Source organism: Cygnus olor, chromosome 1, assembly GCF_009769625.2.
Source record: "Cygnus olor isolate bCygOlo1 chromosome 1, bCygOlo1.pri.v2, whole genome shotgun sequence".
NCBI lineage: Eukaryota > Metazoa > Chordata > Aves > Anseriformes > Anatidae > Cygnus > Cygnus olor.
The window spans coordinates 10817664-10833225 of NC_049169.1; the positions used below are offsets into that span (position 1 = coordinate 10817664).

The 15562-nt window shown below is 35.8% G+C and overlaps 1 protein-coding gene across 6 annotated transcripts in view; it reads left to right on the top strand.

Moving 5' to 3' along the window:
- CACNA2D1 (calcium voltage-gated channel auxiliary subunit alpha2delta 1) overlaps positions 1-15562 on the top strand; it is a 405950-nt gene that overhangs the window by 378857 nt on the left and 11531 nt on the right. For 3 of the 6 annotated variants that reach the window (XM_040548352.1, XM_040548360.1, XM_040548363.1), the window contains 14 exons: positions 492-576; positions 820-882; positions 1835-1938; positions 3169-3255; positions 3619-3686; positions 4851-4889; positions 6116-6187; positions 6295-6447; positions 6555-6607; positions 9173-9228; positions 9373-9502; positions 10514-10626; positions 13524-13606; positions 14621-15114. In XM_040548352.1, the coding sequence (XP_040404286.1) occupies positions 492-576; positions 820-882; positions 1835-1938; positions 3169-3255; positions 3619-3686; positions 4851-4889; positions 6116-6187; positions 6295-6447; positions 6555-6607; positions 9173-9228; positions 9373-9502; positions 10514-10626; positions 13524-13606; positions 14621-14752 (1238 nt within the window). In that variant the 3' untranslated portion in view covers positions 14753-15114. Of the gene's footprint in view, positions 1-491; positions 577-819; positions 883-1834; positions 1939-3168; positions 3256-3618; positions 3687-4850; positions 4890-6115; positions 6188-6294; positions 6448-6554; positions 6608-9172; positions 9229-9372; positions 9503-10513; positions 10627-13523; positions 13607-14620; positions 15115-15562 lie in introns of those variants that run through there. The other 3 variants (XM_040548370.1, XM_040548379.1, XM_040548387.1) reach the window with 1 other exon arrangement.

Below are 15562 nucleotides of genomic sequence, written 5' to 3' on the forward strand. Positions count from 1 at the left end.
CAAATAGGTGTGTGTTTGTTTTTGTGAGAGTTTGGGACTTAAATGATTGAAATGTTTATATTGTAGTTGAATTATCTCAATTTTTGTAACACGTAAGAGTAAGTACTCAGTAAAATTTAAATGTCATTTAATTGTGTGCAACTTCTTTAGAACTGAGATAAAAATGTTTGAATTAAAATGTGTTTTAAAATTAAGTTTATTTCCAAATATAACACAGGGCCTTGCAAAGTTGAGACTTGGTGCCTTGCTTAATCTTTTGCTGCAAAGACAGTTTTTTAGGATAGAACAAAGGAAAAACTGAAGTGAACTCAGGAGTTTCAGAACAGTCTGTTTAACAAGGATTACTTGATGAAACTTGAAGTTAGACAGAATGTATAATAAAAATAGCCTAATTTTGGTGGTAGTAGCATCTGGACAACTTGGAATTTCATTTTAGCAGATTAAGCCCCACGTCATATGCTTTCAGATGAGTGTCTTGACTCTTTTGCTAGGTAATACTGATATGGTCATTAGAGTTTTGCTGGATGCAGGATTTACAACTGAACTTGCCCAAAATTATTGGAGTAAGCTGTATCTGTAAGTATTTTTGTTACTTGCTTTTTTTTTTTTTTTTTTTGTAATGAATTTCAAAGCCTGAAAAATAAACTCTTTCTTAATGATTTGGTAATAATGTAATATATATGTGTGTATATATACAGATATACAGTTAATCTTTACATGGGATAGATATTTAATTCACAATTACGCACTTAAATGGCAACCCTTGGCATAGGAACTTAAGATTTACGTTAGTTTTGATTTTAAAACTCCTGTTTACAGGGATGGAGTTGCTGCACAATTTGTTGTTACAGATGGTGGAATTACCAGAGTGTTTCCCAAAAGGTAAGAATATTATAAAATAGTGTAATATGATAATGAAAAGCAACTTTACATACTGTCTAAATCTGCACTGGTAACTATAAAACAAATGGGATGTCTTGTTTTTCTTTTATCTATCTTCCTGCTTGAAAATGATCTTTAACATATTATTTCCATAGCAGGTGGTGTAATATAGGTTTCTAATCAGTATAGAGGAGCAGTGAAAGGAGTGTCCTTGTGCTGGTGGTGGGGCCATGTTAATCCCTCATTACTCCTAAGCATTTGGTTGTTTGGCAGGCTGGCAGACAGAAAATCAGTAAAGTAGTAGGTGATTTTTTTTAGACTAGTAGGAACAGACCAAGTGATCCAGGGCCTTTAAGAGAGAAAAATGTATCATTACCAGAGGGCAAAAAGAGAATGTTGAAGTTGATTCATATAATCAACTAAAAACTACCTTCAGTGATCAGGAGTAGTGAGGGTACCAGTACAGACATATTAAGTGGCAAATTTATCTAATAGTTTAGGTTATTCTGTTTCCCCAAAATGGGAGAATGCCAGTGGTTTTTACTCCCCAAAACAGTGTTTGTTTTTTTTTTGGTTGTTTGTTTTCATGTTATTAATGGCATGAGAGAATAGGATAGTGTTTTCTTAAGAGATAACATGTGGTAAGGTTTGTTTATGTTTTGTTGTAAATAACGTTGCAGTAATATTTATCTCGGTATATCTAAAAATGAGGAGACAAGATCCATGCTGTTCCTAGAATACTTTTTTTTTTTTCTAAAAGTTTTGTTTTACTAATGGCACCTGGCACTTAACCAGCTAAAGCTAACGAAGTCTGAGGATTATATAAGCGAATCTCACATTACTTCCAACTATAAAACATTAAACCAAACCAAAACAAAAAAGAAAACCTGTGCAGCATATCTTTCATGAGATGATAACCATCTTTTTTTGTTTATTATTTTTTCATGATTAGGGCAGGAGAAGATTGGTTGGAAAATGCTGAAACTTACGAAGTCAGCTTCTATAAACGAAGTTTAGATAATGACAACTACATTTTCACAGCTCCGTACTACAACAGTAAGTCATCACTGTTTTGAAATTTTGGAGCTAGCTAGCCTAATGTAAGTATATTTCTGGAAGTTTCCAATACCAGTTGAGCTCACCAACAAAGGTTTCAAGTCTGACACTTCAAAAGGAAAAAAGTCTTGGGACATCACCTATTGTTAAGGGAAAGGTAGCTGGGAATGCACCAAGGACATAATAATTTTTAATCTACTTTGTTGGCCATGTTTGTCAATAATTAACAAAACTGAGAAGATATGCAAAGTATTTGCTCTTATTTATTATACTGGAAGCATGTTTTCTGAAGATGCTTTGGAAGAATTATTTAAAAGGAAGTCAAAGAAAATTGCACTCAGGAGAATAAGACTACTTTAAAAAAACTTATTTGAGCTGAATTCTGTGTATTTCTTCAGCAGTGAACCTAATTTGGCAGAGCAGGTACAAGGGTCCACAGCTCTACCCACTGCACTGCAACTTAGTTTAAAGTTTTGCTTTTAAATTCTATTTCAAATAGCTATTACTCACCAAAGCAGTTTATATTAAATACTGTGATATTTAAAACCTGTATGTGCACAATAGTAAGTGCTCGTTACTGACGCGAGCAGCATTAACCTTGCCAAGCTCATCTAAAAGCAGATGCTACCACAAATGACATAGTTCCCTCTTAAACATATGGTATCTTTTATTGCTGTTATTTCATATGCATTTATTACATCTTTTCTCAATAAAATATTAACAAGGTAATTAAATAAATTCTTTGAAGCCTTTGTTGTTCCTTAAAGAGCTCCAGGGAATGTATTTTTAACTTGCTTTTTCATACTAAGCAGTGCTGAAAACAGGCTGAAGTCTGTCAAAGTAGTAATTGTCAGTTATTGAGTGGTGTTAGTATACTCTGTATTGAAAAATACAGACAACAGCAGGATAAAATCTTTGGCTCTGATCCTAGTTTTAGCAGTGTGTAAAGTTATTCATGGCTGTTTGCAGAAAAAAAGGCTACAGTAACTTTATGAAGAGACCACATACAAAATGTGAATGAAGAGAAGTAAGCAAAATTATTTCTCTTAGTCATCTAGGTGTTAGATCTGAGCTATTACAGGTGATAAATAAAGAAGTACAACTAGGTTTTCAAATAAGCATTCTTGGAATGATTCTGGGTATTTGAACAATCATTAATTTCAGTTACAGAGGAAGAGACTTTTATCTCACTCTTTTTCTTTTTTTTCCCCCCTCCTTCTATACTCTCAGAAAGTGGTGCCAATAGCTATGAAACAGGTATTATGGTAAGCAAGGCTGTGGAAATAACAATTAACGGGAAACTTCTGAAACCTGCAGGTAAGATAGAATGGAGCTAAAACTCTAAATACAGGTCTTACTTTGTTGTTGCTCAACAGTGAATGAGAAATTTAATTGAGATTTCAAAGGAGCTTCAGTTTATATAATATTGTTTTCTCTAAGACTTTTAATCTTACTAGTGGAAATCAAGGCAGCAATCTGGCTGTGTTTGAGTAAGACTAGTTAATTTATTAGTCTCATGAAGGATGTTGGTGGTCAGACAACAGAGCAAAACTCATATTTTATCCTTTTCCAGTTTAATAATTTAGATGTTATTATAATTTTCCTCCTTTTAGGATTCTACAGTTACCTTTTTTTTCTTTTGCATTTTACTAAAAAAGACTTTCATGTATTTCTTGTTAGTTGTTGGAATAAAAATTGATGCAACCAGATGGATGGAAAATTTCACAAAAACCACAATCAAGAGCCTGGTAAGCAATTGACCAAGTCTTTTTTTGAACTTTATGTGCATTTCTCAAAGCTTCAGATGCAAATAGGTCTAACAGCCTTTTGTGCCAGAGTCACACTGATGCATAGATGCCAAGTAGTTGTAGTATTTAAATCATTCAAATGCACAAAATAAATCTATGTTGAAACAGGCTGCATTTTGTGCGTGTCTTGCTTTCATAATTATAGAACATGGATAAAGACCAAAAAAAATGACATATTGTAGCCTGTAGGCTGCTGACTAAGATCATGCTGTAGTAGTGAATAAAATCTGCAAAAGAATTTCTTCAAAAAAATATGAAAAAAGTGAATTTATTTTATTTAATATGGAGGGTGTGTAAGCAGTGACTAGTAAGGATTTATACTGCAATCAACATCACAGCATTTTAGCAGAAATTAATGAAATACTTAGCCCTTTTATTTCTAACATCTAGTCATAGAATTATGTTTAGGTATAAATGAGAAGAAGAAAAAGGTAAAGGAAAAACTAAATCATTATGTAGTACATTGGGAAAGGGGAGACACAAAATGAAAACAATTACGGAACAACTGGATAAGGCAACGTTGCTTGATTGTTTGTATATTAAGGGAATTGGTAACTATGGTCATTGTAGGTATTAGAGCTAGGTAAATGCATTGCCTAAAATGTTAGAGCTAAGAAAAAAAAATGAAAAAGAGAGAGAGTAATTTATTTGAAATGAATGACTGCAGCATTATGGTAATTATTTTGCTCAGGATATAATGCGTGGAAACAGTTATGTGTGTATATTCACACATATTGCAAGAAAAAGAGAGAAACATGCTAATAATCAAAGCTAAATAGAAGTGGTGGGCTTCCCTTGTCACATATGATTACCATACTTTGAGATTGGTGAAGCTTTTCAGTCAAAAAGATACTTGGTAAATGTTTTCTAGGCTTTCTTTATACACTCAAAATACATGCAAATGCACATGTCTTTTCTCTTTTACTTTATACCTGAAATCTTGGTAAGTCTCCCCCCCCCCCCCCCCCCCCCCCCCCAGGGTAGGTTAATATACAGATATTGAAAATCACATCACTTGTTCTTGTCTTGATTGACAAATATCAATGAAAAATACTGTTTCTTTTGAAACGCTTTTGTGAAGATTACTATACTTCTGTTTTTTAGTGCAACAGTGAAATCTGTGGCTGTGAAAGAAACAGTATGGTAAGAATATATTCAGTTAATGAATTTCTGTTATTGAAAAAATGACTAATTTTCTCTAGATTTATCTAGACCATTATTCTATCATGTTATTATTTGAGGGTTAATATTTTGAAAACTTAGCCATTTGTGAAAATTAGAAGTAGAGAGAGTAAAAGAGGGAATAAAAGTCAGGTGAAGTGTTTGTTTCAAGAATCATTGCAGTAAGATTATGAGAACTAGAGGGAAAACAAAAAACAATAGAGTAAGACCAATAGAGAATGAAATGTAGAAAAATGTGAAAAAGATAACTTTCAAAGCACAAGGTAATCCTGAAAAAATTGAATAATTAAAAAAAAAAAGAAAGAAAAAAAAAAGGAAAGAAAACTAGAAGAGTACCTTAGAAAAAGGTAAATGCAAAGTGAAAAGTACCAGAGTACGTGATGTACCCTTCAACAACCATTAGTTATCCTCCTTTCCTCTGTTTCCTGACCGTTCAGAATTTGGGTATCACATAGCTCTGCTGGCACGCAGGAGAGTACAATTTCAGCAGCTATCACAGTATCAGATTCTGCCATGTGCTTAAAAGCTTTCTCTGCTCAAGTCTTCTGCAAGTTCTTTTGTGGAGTTTGAAGAATGTTAAAAGCAGGAGTTATAACAATAATGGTAATCTGGGAGCCTATTTGGCCTCACTGCTATCTCCTCAATCTCTGATTACAAGGATGTTTTACAAAGTACAAAGCATAGGGAACCAGTGGTCTTCCCAGTCCTGCACCTGACACCTGGAAGAAACTCACTGAGCAAGCTTGAAACATATAGAAATGTGAAAATAACCATGAATAGCAAGACTGCCTTTAGGACCTTTACCATTGGAAGCTGCAAATTGTAAAGGACTTTAAACATGGCTTGAAAGCATATCAGAAGTTGTAGCCCCTAATTATGAGTTCAGATTCAGTTATCATCCAATTTCATAAGGATATAGCACTCTTACAGCTACCAAAAGATTGAGTAAATAAGAATTTACAAAACAACTTTTATGAAATTAAGCCACAAATAAGCCTTTGATCTCTACAAACTTTTAGAGTACTGATAATGCTACTTATTTTAGCATAGTATTGGCCCTTGGCTATGGGGCTGTGATTTAGCCTCATAGATTGGAAGATATTTCTGAAGTGTTGAATAAAAAAAATAATTTCTCACAGTCTTCTCTTGGCAAATTCTACAAAACTTATTTTACTTTTTTATAATAGCATGTGGATTGTGTTATCCTTGATGACGGTGGATTTCTTTTGATGTCAAATCGGGATGAATATACTCAACAGGTATGTTTATTTTTAAGTACAGTTTTTAACAACATAATTGTTTACTTTTTCATAAGAAAACTACTTGGAAGTACTTTAATTTAACTCTATACATTCTACTTCATCAGATTGGAAGATTCTTTGGTGAAATTGACCCTGGCCTGATGCGAAACCTAATTAATATGTCCCTCTATGCCTTTAACAAGTCGTATGACTATCAATCGGTCTGTGATCCTGAAGAAGAACCAAAGCAAGGAGCTGGAATTCGTTCAGCATATGTGGTCAGTAGTCTCTCATGAGGTTACTGGCATTCCTTTAAAAGCATGCAGGTGTATATACAAATAACATAATCTTTGTTCTTTTTTTTTTTTTCTTTTTTTTTTCCCAGCCTACAATAACAGATATTTTGCATCTAGGATGGTGGGCTTCGGCAGCTGCCTGGTAAGTACTGGAATTCTTCAGTAGTTTAAGACTATTAGTCTCCCCCCCCCCCCCCCCCAAAACAAAAATAAAAAAAACCCTCTGAATCCTTAGTTTTTGTCATTACTCGAGGTGAAAATTCTTATTTCTCCAAACTCCTTTGAACATTCAGTGATCTGTAAACAGTCAAAACTGCTCTTGCCAGGTTTTGTGACTGTGTGCTCTGACTCTACAGTCAGCTTCAGCAAGTAAACTGGGATTAATGGTCTGACTGGTAGCTGTGAAGGTTCAGATGAAAGGCTAAGGGGGCCTATGGGGAAGGAAACTTTATCAGGAAGTTTAGTGATAGGACAAGGCGAATGGCTTTAAACTAAAAAAGGGGAAATTTAGATTAGATATTAGGAAGACATTTGTTAGTTTAAGAGGTTGGTGAGGCGCTGGAACAGGTTGCCCAGAGAAGCTGTGGATGCCCCATCCCTGGAAGTGTTCAAGGCCAGGCTGGATGGGGCTTTCGGCAATCTGGTGAGTGGGATGTGTCCCTGCCAATGGTAGGGGGTTGGAATTAGATGACCTTTAAAGTCATTTCCAACCCAAACTATTTTATGAAATTATATTCAGAATTATTGGTCATTTTCAAAACACTATCAGCTACTACCCCCACACCAAATTGGGGTAAACTGCTGGGGCTGATGTCATTTTTACACTGGTGTTAATTGCACTCGTGGAGACTCTCTGTTCATTTTCGTAAAGTTTCGTGATACTTATTTTTTAGAGTAATTACCAAGCTGGAATAAATTACCTATTTTATGGAGTTAAGAGTTAAAATATATAGCAGCTGAACAAACATAGTTATTTTCTCACAGCTAGCATTGTGAAGATTATATGTTGTTTTTTATTGTTGGTTACATTTTGTTAACAGCAACAGCTAAAATTTTGGTTTTCTTGGACAACAGCAAACCTCAAAAACTGGAGATGGGCAGTAATCCAGAAGAGAAACTTGAGCTCTTCACAAACAGAGAAACTTTAGTGTATCAATGTTCAGATCAGACTCGCTGGTCTGGACTCAATTTAGACCTGAGGTTTATTTCGTGTGATGTTTAACTTGAAAGTACCACATGAAAGTTCTTTCTGTGGACATGTTTTTAATGGAATCTAGGTCAGGAGCAGGCAGAGAAAGCCATTAAGCAAGCAAAGTGAAAAGCTCTGACCAAAAATGGATTCAGTGAGGCACCTGGCAAAAGGAAACTTGGAGAAATAAGAGAAAGCAGGTTGAAGAAAACTATAATGTGTCAGGCAATAATGTGAGATAGAAGAGTGATAAATTTCAAAAATGTATGTGGGGTACATCAGCATTTAGTTAAGATAATATGTATTGTTTCTCCTTCATGTTTTTTAACTCAGACTTTGCGGTATTTCCAGGCTGCCTTTTTCACTCATTCCCTGTAAATTCTGTGCCCCCTTATGAAGGGCTGCATGAGGATTACTGTTTTCAGTCAGCAAATTCTATCACTGTTGAACAGTATTAGGTCTCTTACCATCCATGACAGTTGGTGCACTGTCCATCTGATGATGATTCAAGGCCGAAAGGTGTGGAAGTGAATCCAGAGCTCCTTCAAGCCCTACCTTGACTGGAAAGATGACAGGCAGATTCAGTTTTGCTACACGTAGATCACAGTGGCTTGGGAGAAAAGGAAAAAAATCCTAGAGGTTGAATAAAATTGTACAGTCCCTTCCAGCTGCAGAACAGGCATTGTAATAATGTGATAAGGAGAGATCAGGTCATGTTTGTAGTTAGAAGCAATCCTAAAACATAACAACAGAAAGCTGCAATTTTAAGGTTTAAGTAGAAGCAGTGAGACAAGGAATGTAACTCGATTCCTGTTTTGGTAGGTGAGTAGAGGAGAACAGGGCAAACTGGCTAGCCAGTACTTGCTTCAAGTAAATAACATTGGAAAGATGTTATCATGAGGGAAGAAAAATAATTTTGAAATAAGTAGAGCTTTTTAAACCTAAGTGTTTTGGCATCATCTAGCATGAAAATATATTCCATACCTCAAGAGCATGAATGAAGATGATTTTAAAAGTCAATGGTTGCAGTCATTTTTGTAATATACTTGTTATGTGCCGGTGTTCATCTCCTTCTCAGCAATTTAATGAGCCTTAATTAGTGTAAAGTATCTAATTCTGGAGCATTTTCCCAGGGTTGGGTGGGGGTGGGAAGTTCAGAAGAAGTTCTAGTTGGTTTGAGTGCTGGAGGAACACCACCATGCCTCTTCCACCTCCTGCACAGAGATAAAAGGAAGGCATGGATGGCGTGATAATGTTTCCATTATGTGAGTTATGGGAGCAAATGATAGCAAATTTCAACAGTGGAATAAAAGATTATTGTGAAAGAAGACCTGAGAGAAACTGGAAGGAGTAAAACTGTAAAATTTAAAAAAACACAGCTTTAATAACTGGTAAAAGTATAATTAGCTGTGATAATTCTGCTATTAATTACTCTTGTTTGAGTAATTTTTAAAGACCCAGTAAAACACAAAGAAGACAAAAAACTTTAATTAATATATATTGTCTTTCTGTGTTTAGGTCTATCTTACAGCAGCTGTTTTTGAGCTTGACTTTCCCACGTTTCCTTGAGGCAGGTAAGTCAAGAGAATGTTAGAGAGTCAACTTTGACTGAAATAGAAGGTAAGAATCTAGGCTGGGAGACATATTTGGATCTCCCCATTCTGTCCACAACTTTTAAAACGTCATTATTTATTTATTTATTTTCCTCTTTCTGGCAGCTGATATGGAAGATGATGATTTCTCTGCTGCCCTGCCTAAAACAAGTTGTATCACTGAGCAAACTCAGTATTTCTTTGAGAATGATGATAAATCTTTTATTGGCATTGTAGACTGTATAAACTGTTCAAGGTAAGTCTTCTTCAATATTAGTAATAGCTTTTGAATATTCATTTTTTATACGAAAGATAATGACACCCTTACAAGAACAAAAATGTATTTTGGATTAATTACGTCAAGCTCACATAAGCAAAGTAGAGAAGTATACAGGCTGATAAATTGCATTCTTTTTGTATTTGTTTAGAATGAATTTTAATTGTAATAATTGAATTATCATAGAAACATTTTACTCAAATTTTTGTTTAATAGTCTATATACTCTGTGAAGATAGATCTTGTATTTCTGTTGCTATTGTTCTTTTTTTTATTTATTTATTACATGAATTTAAGAGATTCTGTAATATTCAGAAGCAGATTATTTCCTTTAATCTGGTTATGTGTTGGAATTTATGATGGTCAAGAAGATTATGCAATTTATCTTCAAATTTACCTTCTAGTCAATAGCACTGATGATTTAAGAGCTGTCATAGAGTGTATTAACTTCAGTATTTATCAGTCTCTGAGGGTATTGTTGGAAGGCTTGAAAATATTTTGTCTTGAGTAAACAAATAGTTGGATTTTCTAAAGATGACTCCTCCACCCCCACACAACACACGTACCCTAAACATGTTTCTTTTCCATCTTACAGACAGGTTTATGTATGTTGGTTTTTGTTTGTTTGTTTGGCTGTTTGTTTGTTTTTCAGTGTTGCTAGGAGAAAAATTGTTGCTGAACTGATTTTATTTCTCAGTACAGCTACTGCTTTAGCAGCACCGAGCTGTAAAATCAATTATAGGCCTTATATGCGCTTTTCCATTTTTTTCCTCTAATAAGTCTAGTTGAAAGAGGGAACCATGTAAATGTCAAAAAGATTACAAAATTTGTTATAAATGTTTCTTACTGTTCATTAATAGAAAAGATGAACAGTAGAAGGCAGTTTGATTCTTAGAACTTGGATTACTTTTTATTCCAATCATGTGTGTCCTTCTCATATACGGTTTTCTTTGTTTCATTTAAGCATATTTCTTGGTGGCTTTTTTTCCAGACTTTATCATGCAGAGAAGATTTCAAACACCAATCTAGTATTCATTATTAGTGACAGCCAACTGCTGTGCCGCTCCTGTGATCCAAAACCACTGATGCAAGCAGAGAAGCCGGGTATCCTTTAAAATCATGTTATTTAGTTATGTAGGTTGATTTTTTGGGCTATGGAATACTGCAATATATTTGGAAAAGAATGGCCTGATCATGTATATACTAGTAGCATGCTTGCCATCAGAGTACTTGAGGCAGCAGATATTTGTGGATGATACCACAAAGTGTCTGAGGCAGCAGTCAGAGAGGTAGAGAGCAAAGCTGTTTTTTGTGAGGACCTAAACAGGAATGGGCTCAGAGGAACTTAATGAAGCTTCCACAAGGAAAGCTTGCAAAGTCTTCCAGGACAAAATGCCATGCAACTGGACAAGCGGGGGACTGAGTGATGAGAAACAGCTTTACAGTAAAGGACTTGAGGAGAAGAAACTGAAAATCAGTTGGCAGTATGCCTAGCAATAAAGAGGGCCAGTCACATCATGGGGTATGTTACCAGGAGTGTAGCCAACAGGCTGGGAGAAATGATCCCTCCCATCTCATCCGCACTGGTGAGACTGCATCTGGAGTGCTTTGAACAGTTTTGGGCTCCCCACTACCATACTGACATACTGGAGCAAATCATAGAATCACAGAATCATAGAATGGTTCGGGTTGGAAGAGACCTTAAAGATCATCTAATTCCAACCTCCCCTGCCATTGGCAGGAACACCTCCCACTAGACCAGGCTGTCCAAAGCCCCATCCAACCTGGCCTGGAACACTTTCAGGGATGGGGCATCCACAGCTTCTATAGGCAACCTGTTCCAGGACCTCACCATCCTCAGAGTAAAGAATTTCTTCTTAATATGTAATCTAAACCTACCCTTTTTTGGTTTAAAGCCATTCCCCTTTGTCCTATCACTATACCCCCTGTCAGAGTCCCTCCCCAGCTTTCTTGTAGGCCCCCTTTAGGTACTGGAAGGCCTCTGTAGGGCCTCTCCAGAGCCTTCCCTTCTCCAGGCTCAACAACCCCAAATTCCTCAGCCTCTCTTCATAGGAGAGGTGCTCCAGCCCCTTGATTGTCCTCGTGGCCGCCTCTGGACTCATTCAAATAGTTCCATGTCCTTCTTGTGCTGGGACCCCAGAGGTGCAGTAAAGGACCATCAAGGTCATTGGCAGCTGAAGTGCAGGACTTACAAGGGGAGCTTGAGACACCTGGGTTTGTTCAGCCTTAAGAAAAGGCAAAGGTATGTCTGTCTAGAGAAATAAGAAAAGAGGGAAACACCAAGATAAAAAAAAGGGTTTGGTCAGTAAAAGTTGAGTGCTACACTGATGCCTATAACACTCAGGCAAAGTGATTGAGGCACTTAAGTGTGTGCTTACTGCCAATGAGAACTACTTACTCCTTGTGGAAATTGCTTTAACCATCTAAGGATGGAGTTTTCCAGCTGCTATCATAGAATTTGTTCAGAGCTTCAGGTTGGAGACATAGGATGGTATACCTGCCAAGTACAGTCCTTGCAGCACACGCATTAAAATAAAAATCATGTGAGAGGTTGTTCTAACGTAAAACAATCTCCTGAAAGAAAAGCAGATGGTAGAGATGACTGTATTTCTTTAGCACAAGTAATGCGTTCGTTGCCACATTAATAAAATGGAATTCCGTCTACGCTTGGGCTGAAAAAGGAAGTTACATCGGGGTGGAAGTAATATTCATGTCATCACAGAGCTATGTAAACACAGCCTAATATTCTAATTGGCTTCGGTCCATGACAGTTTGATTAACTGTTGCTACTGTCTGAATTTATGGAGAGGACTTGCTACAGAAAATGAAGCACGTTTGATGGGAAATGGTCACATTACTTGCATTTCCCTGTGGGGTTCCAACCTTCCAGAGAGCAGTAAATGACCTCAAATGGCAGTCTGAGCAGCTGGGTGGGCTTATATTGACTAAGTGAACTATTTTATTTTTCATTTCAACTATGCAGTACTAAGCTAACCTCTCTTTTCTATAACTAAGATACATTGTGAAATGCAGGTGTAGCATAACATCACATAGATAGGCTGAATGACCTTTAGGTGCTATTCAAATGGTTATTATTAGGCTCTGCTTCCTTTGGGCTGGTACAACTTTGCTTGTACACATGGTCTTTTAGAGTTTTTCTATGTTTCTATTTCCTTTTCACCTGGGACCCCACAGAGGAAAGGGGAGGTGAGTCTGATAACATCTGAATGAAGACAGAAATAGATTGCAGAGCTGTAGAACTAAATTCCCTGTCTTCTTGCCTTTCCTTCCATCGGGTTTTTCTATTCACAGCAAAGCAATGCATGAATAGGATTGATTCAAGTATAAGTTAGAGCTACTAAGACAGGCAAAAGTTTCAGCAGTTGAACTTTCAATGTTTTTTAAAAAACTCTAGCTTAGCTTTAATATGTGTACTACCAACAGTGCAATTGATTAAAGGAAAAAAAGTGACATACAGAATGGTAATATAAACAGGTTAAACAGAAGACTGTTTGCAGAGTTCGCTGTACTAGAGCCTTTCTAGTGTGCTGCAATGATTTCTGTGCCTTGTTAGCCTGTAGCTAATGTGAGGTATAGCATGTATGCTTAAATATCAGCAGTTTTGAGTTTCACATGAACTAATGCATTACTTCATATTTACAGTTAGCTAATTAATAGCATCTCCCATTTCTACACTACTGTTCTGCTGTTGTAGTTTGTAGTAGTTAGTCTTCTTCACTGAATTGCTTATAAGATCCAGCTAAGTTTTCTATCATTTACTATCAAAGTCTGCAGTGGACTGATTTTGTCTATGATATTTAGGGTTGTATACTTATCATAAAGCAGGTAGTTCTTATAGGTCTTGGATTATCATTAAACTTGTCCCACAAAAGTAAAATCAGAATGTTAATCCTGGTAATATATGATGCACAAAAAAAAAAAAAAAAAAAAAAAGGCATGTTCCTTAACAAGCAAAACAGATGAAGGGCCAAATCCTTGTGAAATGGTCAAACAGCCTAGGTACAGAAAAGGTCCTGATGTCTGTTTTGATGAAGCTAAACAGGTAAAATTGAACTTGTAACACTTTAGAACTATCTTTAAGAACAATTGTAGAGTTGTTTTAGAAGAGTAGGGAAAGCTATGTTTAAATGTACCTTGTTGCCTGATAACCTCTCTATCACTAAACATACTGTTCACTCTAGACCATAATCACTCTACTTCAAGTATCCCATGATTTACATAAAATTTACAGCTGCTTTCTTATCTGCCTTACCTGTAACCATTGTACTTTCACACAGGATTTTGACTAAAAAAAAAAAACACATCATCAAACATAAAAATGATCTGCCTGCAGTGTTGTGAAACTCAATTCTTCTGTGGATTTGGCAAACAGATGATAATCCTGGTTTAGAACTAGTATTTATTTATTAGTATTTCCAAATATTATTTAAGGTGTTGTTAAATGGTTAAAGCCATCTGTTCTAGGATGTTGTTCCTCTTAGAAATTCTGCAAATGTGTATTGACCTTAGGTCAGATTCCTAATAAGTACAAAACTATGTTTCTTTTCTGAAATCAGCAAAGCTATGCTGCTTTAGTCCTCCCTGTATTGTATACATTATTATAGTTTTAAAAGAAAAAATAACTGCCACATACATAATTTATTTTGAAAACAATCAACATACTTTATGAAAGAGAATGTATTTAATTCAGAATGCTCAGAAAATCATCTTAGTGACCAACAAAGTTTAAACAAAGTTGAAAAACCATCATGAAGCTGGCTAAATTTTGGCCATTGTAAGTATTCCAAATCCTTCTGATACTATTGTGTGTGAAAGTACAAGTCTTGCTCACTAGCTTGGTGTGCTAATCAGTGTGTAAGTCATGTGTTTTGTAACAGTGGATTATTTTGGTTAAGTTTATTTGCAAAATTCGCTGTGAATCTCTTGCTCTTGGGTGGATGCTTTCACATTAACTCTGCTAACTGCCAGCAAACTGCATGATATCTCATCTTGTGTGTCTTTTCTTTCTGTGTTTTCTTTCCTTTCCTCTACTTGCTACTTTGCCCGTTATTAATAGGATCAGCCTATATGCACAACGAGTCGTGCCTCTGCCATGATGTCCGCTCCTATCTTCATTTTTCTGCAAGTTTTCATGTGGTGTGGATGGTCAGTTACTTTCTCTAATTTTTTGTTTGTTCTTGGCTTATAAAAATTAACAGACTTTTCTAGTGCAGACTCTCAGGTTCATAACAAAAGTCCTGACATTTTGACTGTGTTGTGTTTAATGGTGTGAGAATTTCTAGTACTGTGCTAGTGACATGTATACATGAGAAGTGCTGATCTAATGAGAATAAAATTCATGTTGAACTTGTACACTGGCAGGGTTTCTGATCAATATTATTGCCCAGAAAACCACTAGATGGAGATACTAACATAGCTATCAAAGTAAAGCCAACTGACAGCAGAAATGAGACCTTAGAGGCCAGTTTTCAGAGTTAGTGTGGTAAAATGTTAAAAACTGTAACGAACTAAAAAACTTCTTCCTTTATTAATGTATATTCTTTTTATACTTGGGGGAAGGTTCAATTAATATCACTTGCACATCAGTTAAGAAAGCTTAAAGTTCTTTTAACAGCTGTAATTGAGTAATTTTGAAGTTTTGTATTCTGTATTTAAATAATCTTATTTCTAGCAAACCTAGGAGCTTGCACAGAGATGGCTGAAGGTTGTAAGGAAGGGTGAAAGTCCCTTCCCCCAAGCCAGTGATATTTCACAGTCACATCTAGATAACATCTCATGTGCTTACTTTTGCAATTTGCTCTGCAAGTAACCTTATTTTAATTAAAAAGCTACTCTCTAAAGTACATAAGGCAGAGACTCACCTTGAGCTGAATTCTTTATGACCATAACAATCTTTCTGCTCAAGAAGGCAAACAAAAATACTTACAGTTGGAGATCCATGAAACATAATTTTAGCTGATAAACTTTTGGCAGCAGAAAGATATAAAAGTAATTTTGT